This window comes from Phocoena sinus, chromosome 2 (assembly GCF_008692025.1).
Source record: "Phocoena sinus isolate mPhoSin1 chromosome 2, mPhoSin1.pri, whole genome shotgun sequence".
Taxonomy (NCBI): domain Eukaryota; kingdom Metazoa; phylum Chordata; class Mammalia; order Artiodactyla; family Phocoenidae; genus Phocoena; species Phocoena sinus.
The window spans coordinates 72,080,256-72,103,427 of NC_045764.1; the positions used below are offsets into that span (position 1 = coordinate 72,080,256).

The 23,172-nt window shown below is 45.4% G+C and overlaps 1 protein-coding gene across 32 annotated transcripts in view; it reads right to left on the bottom strand.

The window, feature by feature from the left end:
* The window catches only part of TPM1 (tropomyosin 1), a 28,709-nt gene continuing 5,537 nt past the window's right edge, over nucleotides 1–23,172 (bottom strand). For 2 of the 32 annotated variants that reach the window (XM_032622861.1, XM_032622862.1), the window contains exons 3-10: nucleotides 14,632–14,765; nucleotides 11,872–11,989; nucleotides 10,578–10,648; nucleotides 9,724–9,799; nucleotides 9,206–9,268; nucleotides 8,849–8,918; nucleotides 7,339–7,417; nucleotides 10–5,905 (exon numbers count right to left, since the gene is read on the bottom strand). In XM_032622861.1, the coding sequence (XP_032478752.1) occupies nucleotides 5,902–5,905; nucleotides 7,339–7,417; nucleotides 8,849–8,918; nucleotides 9,206–9,268; nucleotides 9,724–9,799; nucleotides 10,578–10,648; nucleotides 11,872–11,989; nucleotides 14,632–14,765 (615 nt within the window). In that variant the 3' untranslated portion in view covers nucleotides 10–5,901. Of the gene's footprint in view, nucleotides 9,269–9,723; nucleotides 10,320–10,577; nucleotides 10,649–11,871; nucleotides 11,990–14,631; nucleotides 14,766–14,951; nucleotides 22,985–23,172 lie in introns of those variants that run through there. The other 30 variants (XM_032622860.1, XM_032622852.1, XM_032622853.1 and 27 more) reach the window with 27 other exon arrangements.

Here is a 23,172-nt window from a genome sequence, read left to right on the forward strand (position 1 = left end):
TTTAGAAAATGTCCTACAATGTGCATTTATTCCATATCATTATACAAGGTTTCCATACAGTTATAACTCTTAAGACAATGTTTTTTCTTCACCATTGTACGTGGTGCCTAAATCTTTCACTTGAACATGGTGGAAATCCACATCGCATGCTATCCCACGAGCTGTAACGAACTGCAAATGTGCCAATTAAAAGAAAACAGAAGCCTTAGAAGAGCACGTTGGCTTACAAACCCTTGGCTTTAGTGAATTCTGCCAGACAGGATCTGTAGTCTCACCTCATCATTAAACCCAAGACAAAATAAATTAGTGTTGGACAGAATTCTAAATTGTACAATATTGAATGAAAGACCACAGTGGGACCTTTTGTTTAAAGTAGCACCAATCCACACCTGATTGTGTTTCCAACATTAATCTTCCTGTTCATGTATCATTGGCACTTTGAGTGAAAATCTTTCTGCTTCAGCAAGGATTCCTGGACTAAGCATACTGTGTTGCTACTCTCTACGAAGTGTGGCAACGTCAACTTGGGAAATGGCACATTTAAATCATTGTCGCCTTGACACGGGCTTGCCTGTGTGTGTGTCTTTCCCACCCCTGATCTAGCTGGTTCTTTGTGGATGTATCTGTGACAGTGGTAAAAGTAAATAAAAATGCATTTAAGGGGTTTCATGGTAAGCATGGTGTTTAAAAACAAAACAAAACAAAAAACAAAAACAACATGAAAGAATGTGGTCGCAGCTAAGGAGGTTTTCACATGTTGTTTAACTCCAGTAAAGTCTGATCCAGCATCTGGTGCATACTAAGGTTTTCTTCTTTGGCATGAGCCACTTTCTCTGTGGTGGGATTAGAAAATTAAGTCATGAATAGCTGCGCTTTGGACACAGTGGTGGTTTGTACATTTAGGCAGGCAAACATCAATCACAAACACAGGATGAGATGATTAGGGCCAGGCATGCTCGTAAGACATTACTCATTTCCAGACAAGGACCTACGAAGGGGAAGCTGTCTTGGACCCGAAGGAACTACAGGCACAGCAGGTTCTCACAGAGTGGCCAGGTGAACCTCCACCAACAATCCACTGAGGACAAAATGCAGGTGGGGTTGGTGAAGGTTCACTGGTCATGTGCCGTGGGAACAGGGAGAGGTGCTTGCAGCACTGAAGTTAACAGCAGACGTTTCTGCGTTACAGGCAGTTAAGGTCTGAGAGTTGTGTTGTAACACAGTCTCACAGAAAACAAAGATGACGTAAATAGGCTTTCTGACAACTTTTTCAATGATTTATTTCTGTTACTCATTAAAAAAAAATTACCAACACGTTTCATGCACACTCCAGTAGGACATTCTCTTATTATTATTTTCACAGTGTTCTATTTATTATTAGCATGACATTCTCACCAGAATCCAACAACACTGTTAGACTGAATAAAAAGCATACCTTTCAGACAATCAGGGACTTCTGACATGAACTCCTGTTTTCAAAAGCTATTTTGCCCAAGCATAGGTAATCATATTTCAAACACTATACCAGATACTTAGAAGTTAGAAATATGAATATGTAATAGGAATATATATTATATATATATCACATCCTATATATAATATATATATATATATATATATATATATATATATATATATATATACTTATACCCATACACACCCCTCTGCTTTGGCTTTCTAACTTAAAGCAAGACTCAGTTCTCTGTAGGAAATAGAAAACATTTTCTTGGTCCTCATTATGTATCAGCTCAAACAAGAGGACCTGCTCTTGCAAAGATGAGTGCTGAATTGATTATAAACATTGATCCATATACACAGATGTAATTTTACCATAAAAGTGGTTTGGGGATTAAAGAGAACTTAATTATTCCAGATATGAGAGGAAAATGCAGGCAAGGCCAGCCTTTCAACTGATTCATGTTCAATTCTGCAGAAAGGAATCGTTTTCAACCCTATTAGGTGAAGGTATGACAGTCTTAGATTTCCTGCCCATGGGCTGCGTTCCTAGAATTCAGCCCAGGTTCTCTCCCACTTAAGTTTAATCCTCATTCAAGGCCAGCTTTAGTTGGTTAGTTAGGCGGCGGTTTTGCTCAAGTTGCTGGTAGAGTTCGTCTGTACAGGTCAGCAAGCAGGTTAGCAGAAGAGAAGAGGCAGAAGGAAGAGAGGTTAGCTAGAGTTGGTGAGAGGGAGCTCGCAGACAGAACAGACGTACCTCGGGCGCCAGTCACTTGCTGAACAGGTTACCCTTACCCTGTGGTCAGCTGTCCTGTGCCCAGGAAGGGTGGATGGAAAAGGCCTGGCAGACTTAGGGAGAGCCAGGACGCCTCTCTTGGCAGGACGGGAGGGAAAGAGAGCAGCAGGATTCAAGGAGGAGGACAGAGAGAGGGTATGTTCCTCATGCATCTCAGTAAAACCACTGTGTAAACCGGGCTGAATGCAGCTTCTGGAAACAGCCTCAGGAACAGGGGCAGGGCTGGAGGCGAGCCCACTCCTTGCTAGGGTTCAGCTGAGAGCTTCCTGCGAAACCTCAACCTGCCCATTTCTGCTCACCTCTCCCTGGAACCCCTTTCATCTCCACTCCCAGGGCTGGCTTTCCTTTCAGGTAGCACCAAGAGGGGCTACCGCCGCTGCATTAACAGCAGAACTGAGCTCCCTGTCCCTCCCCTAGTTGCTGTGATACAGGGTGCAAATTCTGAACTCTCGTCCAGCCTAGATACAGGGCGTGTTACCCTACCCAAACAGCAAAAGAACAAGCATTTTATCTCCACTCAAAACTGACCTAAAATTTAACTGCTGACCTTCTGAAGAGGATGGCATTCTCTGGTGCTAGATGGATGTGTATAAAATGAATAAAATCTCAAACAGCCACATGGAGACCAGCGTGAAAAGCATTTTACACTCGGGCATGTAATCTGCTCACTTGGCAAGGAAGGCAGCCACTAGAGTCAGTCTTATCTGGTGGTCCAGGGGATGCCCCAACAAGGACAAGAACCTGGCACTTACCATGAAAAGGTGGAGAATACATTATTGCTTCCAATGACGGTGACAACCTAGACCCACACAACTCTAACTTAATGATCTTGAAAAGCAATAATCCTATGCCCCGGGGAAAAGAAAAAGGTTCCGTCTCTAGCCCCCAGGTCTGTGGGGAAATTGATCAATTCTTATTTTCATTTTCTCTCATGTATGGTAGGAAATGGAGAATACGCTATATTCGTTGTACTTTCTAGCTTGGAATATCTGCTGCGTTGCCTTCTTTGTCCATCCAAATTTTCTGAATATTCGAAACCCCGGTCAAATGCCACCTCCTCCAGGGAGCGCCCAGTCAGAATTACTGTCTCTATTCCTTGTTGACTCTAAATGCACACCATCTGTTAGTTCAGACTTGCTTCCCTCATCTATCTTCCCACAAGATAGCCAGCTCATTGAGGGCAAAGAACATTTCTGGTTCATCTCTTTACCACATCCTTCCTACCTTTCATGGTATCTTGCATGTTTGGGGGGTGCAAAATCTATACCCCACTAGCACATTCACACTATCGCGTGGGAGATACCACCAAAGGCAGGTAGGATGTCTTAGTTTGCTGAGCCAATGTACAGCCAAACTGGGATGGAAGAACTCTGGAAAAATCCCAGAGAATCTAGAGGGTCAATGTGAATGCAGCTTAATGACAGCTGTCCGTACCACATCCTCCTTTGGACCTGCTCCACTTCAGCTGCCATGGAACTGGTGTGCCTGGAACACTTATATGTTTGCAAGTATTCTTCCCTCCTGTTCTACCTCCCCAATGTCTGGGATGTCTAGTGCCAAGCAATGCTTTTGGGGTTTGGTCCAACCAAGGCTCTTGCAGCAGCTGCCTCTACATATGGCCTGACCCTGTGAGCTAGAAGCCTGGGCCCCAACAATTTCTTGATAAAATCAAAAAGCTATTTATCCTCCTGTGCACCCATACCTTCTTGGGCTATTCCAGATTTGCCTTCCAATCCATCAGTTTCCCATTTCCCCTTGTAGAATATACTTATAGGAAGTGTGAAAATCTCCAGAAGGGCTTTCAAAAAACAGATGTGCCTCCAAAATTAACTGAACATCTGCTCAGCAGAACTTTCAGACTTGTCATTTTATCTATGGCAGAAAGCAGGGTTACTCAGAGAAGGGCCCACTTCTATTACTCTGAATTTTAAAAGAACAAGGCAGGAATCATAGTCAAAAGCAAGCCCAAGAAGCCTTAGGAAAAGATAAACAAGAAATTACTGAAGACTTTACACTCTCAAGGGAGAGACACTGTCTAAATTATAAATTTTTAAAAGTCCACTATACCATTATTAAATACACTTACCTCTTAAAAAGAGTATTTTTACTCTCTTCTGAGGTTTTGTAGAGTGACTGACCTTTTCAATTTGTCCAAATTTACTTGAATACAAGGGTATATAAACACTCTTAGGCTAAGAAAAACTATACACAAACAGATGAAGGTCACCCACATTTAAAACACAGGAGAAATGTAGCCAGACTGTTGAGGATGGAGAAATATTGGGAATTAAGAAATAAAAGTCCACATCATTTTTAAGTTCTAATTTTGTGATGTGTTATAAAAAATCACTTAATTGCTGGTTTTGAATTTATAAATATAACTGATAAACTATAACTGAACAATTTCTACTTTTTTTTTTTTTTTTTTTTTTTTTGCAGTACGCGGGCTTCTCACTGTTGTGGCCTCTCCCGTTGTGGAGCACAGGCTCCGGACGCGCAGGCTCAGCGGCCATGGCTCACGGGCCTAGCCACTCCGCGGCATGTGGGATCTTCCCGGACTGGGGCACGAACCTGTGTCCCCTGCATCGGCAGGCAGACTCTCAACCACTGCGCCACCAGGGAAGCCCTCTACTATTTTTAAGGGGTAAAAAAAAAAAAAAAGAACCAACTTTAATGGCTATGCTTTAAAGATGTTCACAAAAAAAAAAAAGTTAATTACCACAAAGATTTACTGTAAGTACAACCCCTCCTAAAGAATACATGATGCGCTTAAGAGTACAAAAATAAATCTTGACTTGAACATAATCGTATGTTCCTTAAACCTAAGAATGACATTTCATGATCAAAATGAAGGTGGCTGAGGAATGAGTATACTTTTAAAAAGCTTTAACTGTTCTTTGTGCTGTAAAAGGATGATCAACGATAACCTCAACTTACACTGTTTGAATCCACATTCCTTTTCACCTTTTCTGATATGTAAGTTCCTAGCAATGTGGGGTGGCAGCCACACCCTCCCAAGCAGGACTATCTAAACACCAACACAGAGGGCTCACCACATCCCAACTAAACATCTGGCAGAGGAAGGCACTGCTCAAGGCAGATCTTCCGGCTCCAACAAGCAACATCCCCTGTGCAGAGGTTCTCAACCCGTATTACATACCAGAGCCATCTCAATCCCTAAAAAGACACACATGCCCAGGCCTCACTCTAACCCTTGCAAACCAAAACTCTGAGAGGGACCCAGGCATGGGTATTTTTTTAAAAGTTCCGCAAGAAACTACTGTTTTAGAGTCTCCTGGTATTAATGTATGATGTTCAGAATCGGGGGGGAAAAAAAAAGAGCAAAGCAGCAGCCAAAAATTAACCCTCATATGTGTGATGAAGATTTGGAGTTTTATTCAGTGTTGAAACTAAAATGTCAATAAATAAGAAGTAAAAAGAAAAGCAAACAGAAATAGCTTACACAGTGTTTATTTTACACTGCAATGAGGAGCTTCTGTACAATAGGAAGCACAGTGTGTGCCTGGCCCTAAGGCAGGATGTGGAAAGAAAGAACCAGGGTCAGCTGGAGAACAGACAAACTGCAGAACTCAGAGAGGAGGGACATCCAGCTTGATGAAGGGGTCGTGCGAGAAGTGAAGCAAAGAGACTTATCTGCATGAAGAGAAAAGGTGGGAGAAAAAGGAAAAAAGTGGCACAATGGAAAACAGGGACGCTAAACTAACAGATGAGAGCAGCATTTGAAACACAGGTAAGAAGCAGACATGCAAAACCTGCTGCCAGCCGCACCTACAGGACAATGTCAATCCTTGCCCACCAGTGTCTGGACCCGAGGCCAGCACAAGCCCCTTCTGGGGGAGTTTCATTGCAAAAGACCCATGAACAGAACTTAAAAACAGATTTTAAGCTAAACCCACCTTTCAGAATATTTAACCATACTTAATGCTGAAAGTTTTTCTCATAGAATCACCACGTTTTAGCACTGAGAGACAGATGATCTGATCCATCCCCTCATTTACAAATGAGGGAAGAGAGGATGGAATTCTCTCTAGTTTCCATGGTGACAGTCATGTCTCAAGGGGTAGTGTGGCGATTCTATAATCTATAAGGCAGCAGGCACTTGCCAACACTCTTCAAGCTACCATTTTTCTGCACGGGTAAAGGAATGACAGGTGGGCCAGGAAACTGAAATTTCCAGCTTACGTGGAATTCAGTGCCATGTTTTGAGATTAAAAGGAAGCCTCTGTGAAACATTCCAGGTTAGAATTTAGAGGGGCAGAACCAGCTTCACATTCAGGTTTGGTTAGTAATATGTAAGTTAGTCGTGTATGCTCCAGGTTCTCGTGAGATTAAGACTACCTACTCCACTCTTACTGCCCAGCAGTAGTAAAAGCTGGGCCATTAACTCCCAAACTCATATAACACAATCTGTGTTTTATGTCCTATTTCTTTGACACAGGTTGTGGTGTTTGTATTGTTAATTCTTTTATATAAACAGAAAATTAAAGGCTCGGCTACCCGGCAGAGGGTTCATTTCTGTCTAGAGTCCTTAAAAGGAAAATGTGACTTTTTACAGCAACATTCTTTATGCTGTTCTGGATCAATTTCCCTTCTCTGAGAGCCTCAGTCATCTGACAGTGTTGGGTTCCTTAAATTTATTATTTCTTTTACGAAAAATGTTCACATTGTATTTAACTGAATCTCAGGAAACTGCCTTTTGATATTTCTTGGGAAATTCCTGCACAATTGCGTGGCCTACCAATTCTACTTGAGCCTAGTTTAATTTCCTAAAAGGACAGTGCCCAAGTCACACATATTCCAGTTCACTGCTTCATGGGAACAATCTAGCTGAGACAATGTGAAATAAATGGATTCTGAAAGGAAAATGGTTTTGTACAGACAGACAATCTACTTGGCCTTTATGTTAGTAGAATGTGAAAAAACAATGACTATCCTAGATTATGCAAAGACAGTGAGCATAAAGGTGTAAAGATGGAGATTCTGGAGATACAGAAGGGAGTGGTGGCGAATTTATCATATTAGCATGAGGGCACGGGTGTGAGCAGGCAGGGTGGATGAACATTTACATGGAAGTCATATCGTTGAGAGCGTGGTCCAGCTCCTCGCTGATGGCTTTGTACTTCAGTTTCTGAGCGTACAGCTCGTCTATGACCAGGAATTGGAAGGCAGAGGTGCAAGGACATGGAGAGTGATCAAGAGATGGAGGGTGAGTGAGGGTGGCATGGACACCATCCCGACACAGCAGCAAGAAAAGGGCAATGCATGAAGGAATTGGTGCCGCAGCAGGTGGCCAATGCAGGAGGCGTGCGTTTTGTTTTTAATAAAATTGAAACAAAAACAAAAAGAACAAAACCCATTAGAAAATAAAACAAGAAACTCAATATGAAAATCATAACAAATACGGCAGGTATATCAGTAAACCATGTTAAACCCTGAACGAAACCACACAAGGCTGTCTCCTGGTTGGGAGAGGGGTAACAGAACATCTTTCTTTTATAGAGCTATAATTTAATTACACTGGAGTAGTCAGCCACCTGCCACTATAAACAGTGGAAAAAATATCCAAGGGCATTGTTTTGAAGAAACAATTTGTGACTACAGTCTGTAATCCTTATCTGGCTCCACCCTGAAACCACTGACTTCTGGACCAAACTAGACCACTGGGGTATGGATTTCTGGGTGCCATCCAGACTACTCCTGTGGTCTGCCCACTCAAGCTGCCCTGGCTGGTCCAGGAGGCTTGAAAAGCGAGGAGAGCCACGCTTTTTATGGTGTTGCCGTGCCAAGTCTGCAATTCAGTTCTTCTGATGATGAAGGTTTCATACTCTGCTGCAATTTGGCAGATTGTTTTGCAACCATTTGTCATTTTCTCTTTTCCACCAGCTTGGTTATCATCTGCACCAACCTCCAGTCCCTTCTCTAGCCACTTCTGCCTTTGATGCATATATTTTATATATTTTTTTCTTTCTTTTTCACAGCCTCAGAGCTCAACATTTAGGATTTCTGAGAGACAGAGAGGGTGTCACTAAAATAAAACCTAAATATCTTAGTGGAGAAGTGCTGAAGTATAATGTCGAAGTGTAGTGCCCTATTACCCTCCATCCTCCTGTCAGGATACACAGCACATGCCAAGAATTAGTAACTTAAAAAAAAAAAAAAAATCCAAACCCTTACACTGAATTCGCACTTGGGGGAAGATAAGTTGTGCCTAAAAACAAATCCATACCATTCTGGCAATAATGAGATACCACGTAAAGACAGAAAACACACCAGTCATTCTCACCTATGACCACCTCACTCAGAGTGAGAAATAAACCTGCCACACTTCTGAAGAGTGTGCAGTAGAGCCGTTTGGCATCTGCTGTTACAAAAAGAGATGGGCCCCGTCTGGTGGCTAACGGTCATCTGGTGAACAGAGAGTTTAAGAGCCACGGAATGAAAACCCCAAAGGGCAGACAGGAAGAATGTGCAAGAGCAAAGAAGTGTATCAAGGAGGACGCAATGATTGGAAAATGACTTTGCCGGGTCACTACTCAGCCATAAGGATTAAGTTAAAAACAAAACTGAAGATCTTACCTTCTAAGTCATCAATGCTTTTCTCCAATTTAGTTACTGACCTCTCTGCAAACTCGGCCCGAGTCTCGGCCTGCAATAATTCAATTTATTTCCATCAGAATTGGGAAGTTTTAGGTTTCCAGTAGCTACAAATATAGAGAAACTAGAGAATGAAAATCAAGCCTGGCACCCAGGAATGGGGTCTGAGACCACCTGCCAGTCAGTCACCACAGTGAGAGGTGGCGAGCACAGCTCACTCTCCAAGACCACCCCCGAAAATCCCTGGATCATTTTAACTTTAAAATGAAAAAGCCCTGAACAGTGCCGTAAAAACAAACTCAATCCAGCTGGCTTTGTCCACAACACCCTTAATATTACCTCCTTCAGCTTGTCAGAAAGGACCTTAATCTCTTCCTCATATTTGTCTTCCTTCTGCGAGTACTGTAATTAGAAAGAATGTTCCAGATGTCAGGCCATAGTTCACCCTATACTGAGGTCTTCTAATACAACGCAAGTGTCAGCCCAGCCAACAGATGTTGAGGATCTCTTAGGAGGTAATGGAGCCTCTGATATCAAATGGCATACAACAATGCATTCTCTGTTTTCCTGCCTATTGTTTTACATGGGATAAGAACAAGATAACTTATCCATTTGGCACTTGGTTTAAATTAAATTGTTACAGATGACTCACATACTCAAAATAAAATAGATTCTCCATTAAAAAAAAAAAGAATCTGTTATTGATAATCATCAGGAAATTGCCTCAAAATGACGCCATTTGCTAAAGTGTCTAATGGATTACTCCTTTCCTTGGCAGGGCCCCAGAAGAGAAAAAGGGGGTGTCTCTAGAGCAACTCTTAAAGAAGCCTTTCCCCCACGCCGTGCTCCTGGCCTACCTTCTCAGCCTGAGCCTCCAGTGACTTCAAGTTGTTCGTCACAGTTTTCAACTCTTCTTCAAGCTCGGCACATTTGCTAACGTTTTCGATCAGAGGTAGAAAGGGTGGGAGACAAGCCAAAGGAAGGAGGAGAGAAAAAGGAGAGGGATGGGAAAAAATGAAAACCGAGTCCTAGAGAACAAAGGGCTGCCTTAAAGTAGCCAAATCATCAAGGTACTAAAACGCTCAATTTTGCCATGGACACTGCTCCTGACCTTCCAACAGCAGAAAGGCAGGGTGACAAAATCCAACAACCTTGAAGTGTGATAATTTGGCTTCTTTTCTGGCTGCACCAAAGAGCATTTATGAAGGAAAAACAAAGGAGTATAAAGGACCCAAAGAAAGCACTTAAAGCAAGGTATAAGATAGCAGAGGGTGTAGTGAAGGTGCAGTCGTTATAAAAATGAACCAGTAGGCATTGGAAGCTGAAAGACGCCTGGGTTGCAGTTAAACCTAAAACCCATACATGAGCCGTCAGTACCTTATCCTCTGCAGCCATTAATGCTTTCAAGGTCTGATCCATTATTCTTAATTGTTCTTCCAGCTGTCGAACTTGGCTGTTAGTGGACACAGGAAATGCACAAGGCCATTCTCAAAATCAGTGTGCAGGTAAGGCATGCAGTGATACACGCATTCATACATAGACACCCCACGCAAGTCCTCCGTGTTCCATACTCGTGGCTCATCCACGTCAAATGAGCACTTAAGGAGCCCGGAGCTGAAACAGGTAAATGTGCAGCTGCCAGAAGGTCATGCTGTTTAGTCACTGCTCCGCAGCACCCCACACACAGCCTCCTGGCGCCGGGCCCGCTTACCCTTCTGAGAGCTCAGCCCGCTCCTCTGCACGCTCCAGGTCACTCTCAATGATGACCAGCTTACGGGCCACCTGCAGCAGAACAAACACAAAACACACACACCATGGGGCTTCCAAGCTCTGAGGAGGGGTGTGGGGTGAGGACTGGATCCGTCAGCCCCTAGGAGTCCTTGCCTCCAAACAAGATGATCCTCTTTCCCGTGCACTGGAGAGAAGCAACTCTCCACCAGGCGTGCCCATGGAGAGGAGACCAGAGGCTTCTGCTCACCAAGACCCAGCGTGGTTAGTTATGGGTGGGCTGGCTCATCTTTAGTCCTACCTAGGTGAGGCCTGTATAATTACATAGCAGCCAGACCAAGTGTGGAAGGAGGGAGAGAGACGAAGTTCACAATCTCCAAACTAGCAGTGTGATGAGACATACGCCTTTTATGCTGAAAAGGCGGGGCTGCAAGACAAGACTGAAAATAATCCTGAGAACTCCATCCATCTAGAGCTCTGTACCTCGACTCCCTCTGTGTGCAGCAGGCTACAAATGCCAACAGAAACAGCAAGAGAGGCTGACATGAGAAGCTGCTGAGGTGACTAATGAGGTCAGTGGAAGAAAGGACCAGAGAGAAGGGATCCTAGGAAGCATTTCAAAATTAGTGGGCGTAGTGTAACCTGGAGATGGGAGATGATGATGACGAAGAGTCAGTGCTGTTTCAGGATAGCCATAGTATATTAAGGGAAAAACTAAAACCTTAACACAGTCATATGGGCTCTGTTATCACACAGGAGGTTGCTTTCATGGGGCATGACCAGGAGGTGATTCACCTGTGAACCCTGAGGAGAGAGGAGGACAGACAGAAAGGCCTCCATGAATCTAGGGAGCAAGTGCATGGTCTGTGTCTCCACACTGACTGAACTGGGCTGTGCCAGGTGAATCATACTAGGGAGAAGTGCTTGTGTGGTGACAGCATGAGAGGTCCCTTCCACAAAACACAAGAGGCCCAACTCTCCCTTCTCCTGACCAGAGAACTTTTGTCCTGGTCTTTGTGTGTGTGTTTGGGGCGGGGGGTGGGGGGAGGCATGGGGGCACAAAAAAAGTTTTGGTCTTTCCCAGTGCAACTGATCCCCTAGCAGGATCAAAATTGAGAACCGTTTTCTGGGGACAAAGGAACTCTGCTTCTCAAAACCACCCATTTCTGCTAAGGAAGCAGATGGTTTCACTGAAGAACGCAAGGCTGCACACTGCTCCCCCGCTCCTGGGCCCCCGCGGATGGGAGTCCACAAGGCCTTGGGCCCCAGGATCTGACCTCTTCATACTTGCGGTCGGCATCCTCAGCGATGTGCTTGGCCTCTTTCAGTTGGATCTCCTGAATTTCCATTTTCTCCTCATCCTTTTGAGCTCGGCTTTCAATGACTTTCATGCCTCTGAAAAGGAAAACATGCAGGAAGGCCCAAGATTTAGAGGTGACCTGCACAAACTCACCCTGCACCACAGTGGTTTGTGAGGCTCAGTGTAACTGACAGACCGAAACAGAGCACAGAGCTACTTTTATCTTCCAAACCATGAAACAAGACTTTCCAGAGCTGAAAGCAGAAAAGACATACACTTCCCTCTCTCTGTTTATTGTGAATGAAAGGTTACACTTTTGGTACTGTTGACACTGTCCAGGCAGCTAATGTGAAATGAAAGGTACCATGTGAGGATCCTGTTTGAATGTGGGAGGCATGGAATCAAGAAAGGTCAACAAGCTTTACCTGCTATATAAATAATGGGACTTCTGCCCTTTTCTGGTGGGAAGCTTCAGCTTAAAAATGGACCAAAGTTAGAACGAAGGCAAACTTATCTTCATGTACTTCCTTCCCACAAAGAAAGTAGCTGTTCTTACCCCTTTAGCCACAAATGTAAGTATCAGATTGAACCAAATGAAATTGCTGGTATTTGACCACATCGGACCTGCAAAAATGGCAATTTCATGTGGGTTGACCTATATTTTAGAGAAGAAACTGAGTTTTGCCTATAATAAAACTCATAATAGAGGTGTTGAGAGGCAGGACCAACACCATTTTCTATGCTGATGTATACGTTTGGATCCTTCAGCATGGTGGTAAGTTTTAGAAAATGTTAATTGACCTATATTACAGATTTATGCAATAACAAATTGTGTTAAAACGGGAATCATTTACCAAAATCTAAGTAGGCAGTAAGATAAATAAGTCACTATTTTTTTTTTTTTTTTTAATTTATTTATTCATTTATTTATTTTTGGCTGTGTTGGGTCTTCGTTTCTGTGCAAGGGCTTTCTCTAGTTGTGGCAAGCGGGAGCCACTCTTCATCGCGGTGCGCGGGCCTCTCACTGTCGCGGCCTCTCTTGCTGCGGAGCACAGGCTCCAGACGCGCAGAGCTCAGTATTTGTAGCTCACGGGCCCAGCTGCTCCGTGGCACGTGGGATCTTCCCAGACCAGGGCTTGAACCCGTGTCCCCTGCATTGGTAGGCAGACTCTCAACCACTGCGCCACCAGGGAAGCCCTATTTTTTTTTTTTTTTAATGAAGCACTACAGTGTATTTTAGGAGACCTGCATCTTGGCTCGGCCATAAATTCTCTTTGAGAGTTCGGGCAGGCCATACCAGTCTCTGAACCCTAGTCTTCTCATCTGTAAAACCAGGGGACTGGAGTAAATGATCTCTAAATACCTTTTTACTCCAATGTCTAACACTGCCAGACTGCCTTCCTTTCAGGTTCACTAACAAGTGTATTTCAGGAAGAAGCCAGCCACAAAACCGTTGGTTATATGTACACTGTAAGAGATGAGAGTCATCTTTAAGAATTCCAAAACTCTCGATTAGAAAAGAATCAATAATCAACAGTGAATAATGAGCTGAAAACTTCAGCTAAAGAGCTTCTTTAATCCTAAAGTCTGAAATCATTCTTTATCCATGGTGGCAGGGGGCAGAAATGCACCTCAAAGACGGAGAAATGGACAAAATGACTGACTGCATGCACCTGCCCAGGTCACAGCGCAGAAACACACTGCCAGTGTCTGAGACATCACAATACTTTGTCATCCCTCGAAGGGCAGAACTCTCTCTAGTCTTGTGGAGTCTTTCTTGGAGTGCTTCCAAGTAATATGAGTACAATAACTTGAGCACAATAACTTGAACAGTTGAACATGAGAGAAAATGCCTGGTGGAATACACGATGGCTGATATGGCCCTGGTTTTCCTTTACCACCACAAGGCTGAATCTTGGGGTAATGAGTCAGGTAGAGCCAGGTCATAGTGGGAGCATGCTCAGCAGACATGCAGATCTGACTGTACTTACCTATGCACGCGTGTCTTATCAGCTTTACTAAGTCCAAAACAATTTACTTTTGTGGATCGTATTTCTGTTTTATCTGTGCTTTCTCTTCCTCTCATTTCTTGGGCTCTTTGACAACTGACAGCCCATACTGTATTTACCTCGGCCTAAGCCTCCTTGGTATATTTCATGTTTTTTAACATCTTTATTGGAGTATAATTGCTTTACAATGGTGTGTTAGTTTCTGCTTTATAACAAAGTGAATCAGCTATACATATACATATGTTCCCATATTTCTTCCCTCTTGCGTCTGCCCCCCTCCCACCCTCCCTATCCCACCCCTCTAGGTGGTCACAAAGCACCGAGCTGATCTCCCTGTGCTATGCGGCTTCCTTGGTATATTTTTAAATAAAGTTATCTTTTTTAAAAAAATGCATAATTGCTCCATGGTCAGTAAGAATTAAAGAACCAAAACACATCCCTAAAACCTCCTGTTTACACGTCCATCTCCCTCGCTGGGTGGTGAGCTCTAAGAGAGCAGGAATGGCGTCTTTTTCTTATTTGTAACCTTGGGGTTTAAAACAGTGCTTTGCATAAAGGTGTCCCACTAATGTTAAATGAACAAAACCATTAGTAGCACCTGGATCAAGTCAGGAAATAGTGCCACCAAGGTACTGTAAAATTCTTAGAGGCCCAAGATCAGAGAAGCCCTCCCGTTCCCCCAGGAGGAAAGGCTGTGCTAACAGGTGGGCTGGACGAGGGGTCCTCACCTCTCACTCTCATCTGCTGCCTTCTCGGCCTCCTCCAGCTTCTGCAGAGCTGTTGCCAGACGCTCCTGGGCACGATCCAACTCTTCCTCAACCAGCTGGATGCGTCTGTTCAGAGAAGCTACGTCGGCTTCAGCCTGGATAGAGAGAGTGAAAGGCATTTCAATGTCGGAGAGAAAGTGAGGGTAGTGCCTTCAGGAGGGGCTGAGACTGAAACACTGGTTCCAGATGGGAAGCCTGGGCCCTGTGGTGAGCCACCCTAAAGTGTGTTACAAGCCCTGGTCAACTCTGGAGTTGTCGGATACGTTCATCCATTGACATACCCAGTGAATGTCCACCTTGGGGTATATGCAGATCCACACACACCATCCTCATCGGACAAAGCGACCATCAGCAACACTCTCTCACTTGGTTCTCTTCCTCCACGGATTTCAACACGCTGGCTTTACCTGCCTGTTAAGGAGGAGCTTCATCACAGCCACCTCACTCGGTGGGGCCTGAGGTGTGGACAGAGGCGATGGGACTTACCCAGGCTCAGTCACACAAGACGAGAGCAGCATAGCGAGGACTCGGACTCAGGAGTCTCAATTCTCCTTTCTGCTGATTGTGTTCTCAAAGGGGCTTTATTAAATATTTTAGGAACTAAAATATTTTTAAATTCAGTGGTTCTAAAATATACACCATACAGAGACACAGCAAAACCTAGCAAGCCCCCTGCCCTTCAGCACCCCTTTAGAATAACTGGTCACACTGGAAGAGGGCCAAGACAAATTTCCCAAGCGTTTGTGACATACGCCTACAGGAATTTCTCACAAGTCAAGGTTGCTACAAAAAGAGCTTCAAACTCCTTAGAAGAAAAGCAGTACAGATACTGTTTATACTTGGTATCTATCTCTGAAATAAGATGTTTCTTTTTGGGGGACGCAATGGTTACCTACAGTTATGAGCATTTGTTACTATAAGCCTTAGCACACTTGCAAGCCTGGACCGGTCCATTACATACACTTGCATTGATGGCTGTTTAAACATTATGCACGTAAGTGAAACACAGAATTTGTTAATCTGGTACTGTTTCCTCATCCACTCTGAATGTGTGCTCTTCCTGGGGTGATGGGGTTTTTAGGACACTTGGAAGTTTTCTAAAAACTACAACATGCACCTTGGGACTATGCTAGCTCTCTACCTACAGTCCTGTCTTCCTTACTCAACTGTAAGCTTCTTATGTGCAAGGAATCACAATTCACTGCACAGAGTATGGGCTCAGTAAAGGTCTACTGAACAAAATGAGTAAAACCAACCTAATTTAAACAAAAGCAACTTTTTTAGTTTCTGGACCCATGATACACAGTTTGAAATGCACATGCAGTTAGAGTCTACGATTATGGACTTAAAGTAAAGGAACACGAGAACATTCTGCTCTTTGCTCATCTAGATTTGTAAAATTTTAAAAGTCAAGTTCTCTCTCGGAAAGAGAGGTGATTAGGGCATCTACAATCATGGTGAAGGACTTTATATAAAAACATGCAAATACACTTTTATCGCTTCAAAAATTAACTATGGGGCTTCCCTGGTGGCGCAGTGGTTGAGAGTCCGCCTGCTGATGCAGGGGACACAGGTTCGTGCCCCGGACTGGGAAGATGCCACATGCCGCGGAGCGGCTGGGCCCGTGAGCCATGGCCGCTAAGCCTGCGCGTCCGGAGCCTGTGCTCTGCAACAGGAAAGGCCACAACAGTGAGAGGCCCACGTACCACACACACACACACACAAAATTAACTATGTAGTAATAATTGGCTGATGAAGGCAGGAGGCAGGGGAAAATGTGAAATGAATCCGAGGTCAGTTAACAGTTGCACTGGCCCACAAAGTAGATCACTGAAGGTACACAGCTAGTAATGGGCTCCACCAGGTCTGGCAGGTGAATGTTGGGAGTTTTTTGGAGGAGGGATGAGGGTAATAGGGATAACACATTTCTTAAATATGGAAACTTTAAAAAGTTTTTAGCCCCATGTAAAAAAACAAAACAAAACAAAACCGGAAGGAGGTATACATTAAGGGTATACTTTGGGATCAGGTCAGACTTCTTTTCTATATTTTCCATTTCTAGTAAAATTCTATTCATTTCATGAATGGGGGAAAACAAGCAAGCAACCCTGAAAGCTGAAAACTAAAATGAAAAGCAAAACAAAAACCACCCTCCAAAACACCACCAACAAAAAAACCTCAGCAGAGTGTCTAGGTCATGTACTCAGAAGTATTTTTCCCCCTTTTCTTAAATATCCTTGTTATAGGTGCTGCAGCCAGAGAAATGTCAACAAGATATTCAAAACAATTTCTGTAGCCACCACACTCTAAGCTTCCTGTTCTGTTTTCGATCTGGGCCCCAACCTCAAGGACTTTGTACTCACAGAGAGGAGACTGTTTATACTCCGGGGAAAGAACCCTCCAGGTGCCAGGCCAGTCCGGGTCCCTGGCCTCCCACACACCTGGGGCATCAGAGAGTAAGGAGACAGCACCCCATGTTCGTTCCTGCCTCTGCACAAAAGATCTCCCTACCTGAGAGGGACACCCATCAATCCAAATCTTCCCTCTTCCCTCTTATTGCCTCCACTCTAACCGTTCTTTCCCTTAGCTCTGGATACTGTTTTATAAATGTCATTAACTCCTTTTCCCCAGGAGCATTTTGTAGAACCTACATTAGGGGTTGTGCCCTACGGAAATACCAGTCAATAGGCCTCGTATACGGCACCAGAACAACAACTGGGAATGGAGACCTGTTCTAGGAGCCAGGACGGGCAACACAGAGAACAGACCTGTGGGTGGTCCACAAAACGGGGTCTAAGATGTTTAGCTGGAGGGGTCCCTAGGCATTGTCCAGCAGTTCCCACAACTGGCTGGGTGTCCAAATTCACCAGGAGATGCATATTAAAAATACAAATTTCCGGGCTTTCCTGGTGGTTCAGTGGTTAAGAAGCTACCTGCCAATGCAGGGGACATGGTTCGAGCCCTGGTCCGGGAAGATCCCACATGCCGCGAAGCAACTAAGCCCGTGTGCCACAACTACTGAGCCCGTGTGCCTAGAGCCCGTGCTCCGCAACAAGAGAAGCCACCGCAATGAGAAGCCCATGCACAGCAACGAAGAGCAGCCCCCGCTGGCTGCAACTAGAGAAAGCCTGCGCACAGCAACAAAGACCCAATGCAGCCAAAAATTTAAAAAAAGAAACAAAAGCAAAACAAATTTCCAGGCCCCATCCCTAGAGATTCTGATTCAAGAGGTCAGAAAGGAGGACAGGAATCTGCACTATAAAAAAGCAACCCCCCCCCCACCCCACCCACCGTCCAAAGAAGCTGGAAAATCCTGTGGGAACCACTCATCTAGCTCTTTGTAGAAGAGAGAATAGGAAGAGGGAGGGAGCTTTGACATGCTCAGGTCACAGCCATCAGCGGCAGGTAAGACTAGCACCAAAGTCCCCTGGTCCTCACAGGCTGGCATGCCTGCCTCCCTTCTCAAGGCCTCCTGGAGCCTCGTGGAAGCCCTGGAACTGGTGGTTCTCACCTATGGAGTCTTTCTGCTTTCTGACGTCAGAGCAGCAGGTTCTCTACAGCCACCCTGACTCCAACCCCCTACCTGAGAAAAGGCCTTCAGCGAAAGAACCTAACCAGGACTAGAAGAACGGTTACTGTACTGAATATCATCCGCTAAACAAGTCCTCTCAATCCATTTGGAAAAAAGGTGTCGTATGAAATTGAAAACATCATCAAGTAACACCAGGGGGGTACCAGCTCACACAAGGACACAGAGCATTTGTTCTCAATCCCAGAAACCAACGCCTGCTGCCCCAGAGGTTTCAGAGCAGGATGGGCAAAGGTGCTTGTAGGTAACAGCCCAGATCTGAAAGCAGTGTCTGGGGTGTATCGATCTCTACATAAGCTTCCCCCGGGAAAAACCTGGGCTCTCACTGGCTTCTCAGGCCTCACCATACTGGTCTGATCGCAATTTAGTTTGGTTCTCTAGAATTCAAGATATATTCAATTCCATAAATTAATTAAGGACACCCTTATTTTCACTTTTTGGGGGGGGTGGACTATGCTCTATGTTCAAAAGGCCCACATCTCTCACCTGCACTAGCTTTTATCCCCGGTATGTATTCTCTGAGTTCTGAGGCTTATTTAGATATTTTCTAAGGTTCTTTCCATCACAGCACCTGGGCAGTTTACTTAAGACTTAACTGGCTGTTGCCTGTCAGTACAAACCCTACAGACACATGACCATCTGTTATTTAAAAAGCAGATATAAATAACAAGGCACTTGGGAAGGGTCAAGACCCCAGACGCAAATTATTTCCAGGCATGGAAGTCACCCACGTGTACTGGGTTAGCTTCTAACGACAGCTCATGTGTTGACACTGCTGGTGAAGTCTTTGGGATGCTAGTTTCTTTCATTTCAAAAGTGCTATTGTGTCCCAACATGTAATGAACTACTCAGAAAAGAGACTGCTATATTAGTAAAGGTTACCAACTGTCTTCCTGCAGATCTGTTGTTAAACAACCACCAGGGGCCCTACATGTGTGCCTTAGAGCTGCATGTGCCCCCCAGTCCCTTTCACAAGGTACCTAAGAAACTACAATAGATAGCAAGGGCATGCCCACACAATATAGCAAAATGTTACTCCAAGTCTGACTTGAAAGAGAACTTTTACAGGGCCTAGATTTTCATGAAATCCAGGTGTTCTAGCCAATATAACTAAAGGCAATTTAAAAATAGCAATGATTTTTACTTTAAAAACAAGTATTTCCGTTAGGACAATTAAGAAGAAATAATTGTAGGAGAATAATATTATATCCTAAAAATAAATCCTCTAGAATGTATGTTCAAAGTCCTACCTGAACTGGAGTACTGCATGGGATGATCAAAGGTCAGGCCTTTTTATTTCATGCGAACTGTAGATGTACAGACAAAGTTTCACCCAGTTTACTGTGTAAGACCCAAGTCACTACAGCCAAGTTAAACTTCTGCCCTTATATGGTAAGGAAAGGGGAAAAAAAACACAGATGACATTAAGGGGCACTCCCATGGATAAGAGTTAAAAACAATCTCTCTATTGCTCCAAAGCCTGTAACTCACGAGGCATTTTTGTGTAATGAGTGAGAAGGGACGTGAACAGGGCACTGTAGTGCCTTCGCCTTGCCTATACATGAAAGCAGAAAGGCAGAGTATATATACACTCCAGCTACTGCCACCCTGGCGGGGGCGGGGGGCAATAGGGGCACAAAATGCACTTTTAGATTTTTGTTTTCAGAAATATTTGCCAACTCTAAGGAGGGGAAGGGCTGGGAATTTTTGTAAATTGGTTTTTCCTGTGATTTAATGAAGTTACCAATTAAGAACCTACAGGCTGCAACTGTTAAGTGCCCTTGTTTGCTGAGTACCATCCAGAAAGAAGGAAGGCAGACTGCCTTCTTCCTGCTCCCTCTTTGATAAGGACAAAAGACAAACAAAACCCTAGTGGGTCACAAGACCTGGAGTCAACCATTACATCAAGCAAAGTAGCCTCATTCCAAAATTTTGAAGGGCCCACACACCTTGGAAAAACAAACCAGTAGAAAAAAAGGGATGGCTGCTTTTTCCAAAGTTAAGTGCTGGTTGTAATAGGGCCAATTAACTACAGCCTGTCTGAATCTTTGAGAATGTGAATTAGGGCCAACTCTCCAAATATTTTTTGCAGTGGCTCATGACTTTGTCACTAAATTTTTATCCTTGCTGCCAAGAGAAACTGTGACTGCTAGCTTAACTCACAGCTATGCCTGACAACTACCAAGAAACCACCTTCAATTAGCTACCTTTAAGTTCCAGTTTCATAAGTTAGGAACACCTCTCAATCTGAAATTCTCTCTTCCGTGGTCTGACCCAGTCCTCAAGTTGCTGTCATAAAAAGTTCTGTGCCCATCCAATCATCCGGATAGACTATTTTCAAAAATCACTTAAAAATTTTTGAAGCTAAACCACTTTTAATAAAAAGCTTTGAAAAGAATGAAATCATTATCTTTACCCAACTGGCCCAGGAAGAGTACCGTCATAAAACTAAGCCCAAAAGAGAAGGTGAGTAAAATAGTAACAATGTGCCCTTCATAAAATTTATCTTCTGTGTCTAATATCAATCACCAGGCCAGCAGTCCATAAGAGGCTCTCCTGTACAGGACCACATATTCCCTTTCTTAGCAGGGGGAGGGGAGTTCTACCCACTTCCACCACTAATACCACTTCGACCCACCAAACATTCCTTCCAGCCTGCCTGTGTCCTCTCTCCGTTCAAGTTGAAAAAAGAAAAAAAAAAAACTGATTAGGAGCATTGAAGTGGAGTGTTTTAAGATGTAGTGAAATGAGCAGCCCATCTTTAAGACCCTTTGATAGCTGGTGAACTGAAAGCAAAGGAGCAATAAGCGATGCCGAGTGTGGAGCAGTTCTAATACCAGCTGATGCAAGGCACTTACTCTAGTGTGCTAAGCACCATTGCAACTTCTTTTTTTTTTTTTTTTTGCAGTATGCGGGCCTCTCACTGTTGTGGCCTCTCCCGTTGCGGAGCACAGGCTCCGGACGCGCAGGCCCAGCGGCCATGGCTCACGGTCCTAGCCGCTCCGCGGCATGTGGGATCTTCCTGGAACGGGGCACGAACCCATGTCCCCTGCATCGGCAGGCGGACTCTCAACCACTGCGCCACCAGGGAAGCCCTGCAACTTCTTTACACACACTCTTTTCATCCTAACAACAGGCAGGTACTACTACCATTACCCACATTTTACAGTCGAGGAACTGAGGGACTGAGAAGTTAAATGATTCAAATCCTAGCAGGCTGGGCCCAGAGTTCTTGTTCTTATCCATCATGTTCTATTGGTTCTAATGGTTCAAGGACAACTGCGAGCCAGAGAGGGAGTCGGAATTCATTCATCGCCTGGCCAAATTCAGACATCCATGGGACCGCTGCTGTCTTGTCCTCTACAGAAAATGATCTTTTGCCTATTATTTCCTGGTTCTTGCCTATTTTATCTGAAACTTCATCTAGTTAGGCCTTCCTTTCAAGAGGACCCATTTGCTTCTAGGTATTTTATGCAAAACAGGTCTCATAGCTTCTACAGCCAGCCATAATGCCATTACATACACCTCTCAACTCAGAATACGCCTCTATTAAGCACAGAAGGACCCCACATGAGCGCTTGTCATAAAATTCCCAAGGTGTTTGAGTATCCTGATTTAACACACACACACACTCAAAAATCAACAAACAGCAAATGCCTTAACTACCTCTGAAATCCTGTTCCGGTGTGCTGGATGCATTTGCCTTAGTGGAAAGGAAGGAAGCCAGGTATTACACTCAACGTGGGGGAGGGGAAGCCGGCGGGAGAAAACACCCAATAATCGTAGCTATTTAGCCTACTTTTTCAAGACTCGGTAACAAAGGAACATCTACCTGTACAGGAGAACTTGGGAGGAGGGATGGTTAAGAAAGGGAAGGGCAAAGGGCCGTATACTAAGTCAGAATACGCGCTGTCAGTGTCTCAACCACCCCAGAGAAACAGGCTTTCAAGAAACCAAGGCTAAAAAGGGATGGGGGAGTTTAGCATCCCCGGGCCCCAAAGCCAGACAATGCCTCAGACATGACCTGTTAGCGCCCTTCACCAAAAGAACGGATTTCCAAAAGGAGGGACCTCTTCCGTCCCCACTCTCCGAGTAAATAATACCAGCAGCGCAAAGGGCACATGCCGGGGGACCCGAGACGCCGGGCCGAACGCAAACACCCCAGACATAGAGTTCCTTCTGGGAAAGAGCTGCTTCCAGAACCTTCTCAACACCACTAATTCTCCCTCGGTTCTTTAGACCAGCGAGATGAAAAGGGCTGAAGTGAACGGGCGGCGCCCCTCCCCAGAGCCCGACACCTGCGGGCCCAGGTGCGCCCCGAGGCGGGGGGAGGGGTGGCGGGGGAAGGTGGGCTCCGGGGGGCCCTGCGGGGCGCGGTGGGGCCGACTGGGGAGAAGGCGCCTCCGGGGATGGGTGATGGGTGGGTCCCTTACGGTCTCCCTCAGCTTCCTCTCGTAGTCCAGCTCGCGCTGCAGGCTGCCCGCGCGCTCCTCCGCGGCGTCCGCCTGCTCCTGCAGGCTCCGAATCTTCCTCCGCACCGCCTCCAGCGAACTGCTCCCCGCCATTGAGCCGGGGGGCGGCGGGCCGGCAGGCTGGCCGACTGCCGCGGGAAAGGCCGGCTGCTGCGCTCCTGCCGCCGCCGCTGCTGCCGCGCTCCGACACCCCGGCCACCCCGCCCAGGCCGCGGCGCGCCACAGCAGCGCCCCCTGCGGCCCAGGCACAGCCCGGAAGTCGCGACCTCCTAGGCTGCGCAGGCGAACCGCAGGCGGGTGCGCGAGCGCCGGGGGCGGGCCCAGCGGGCGGGGCGGGGCGCGCGCCGCGGACCCCGGGAATTCTCCAATCGCGGGAGGCACCGCGCATGCTCGCGGCCGCGGGGCTGACAGGCGCGGTGCGCAGGCTGCCGGGGCACCTGG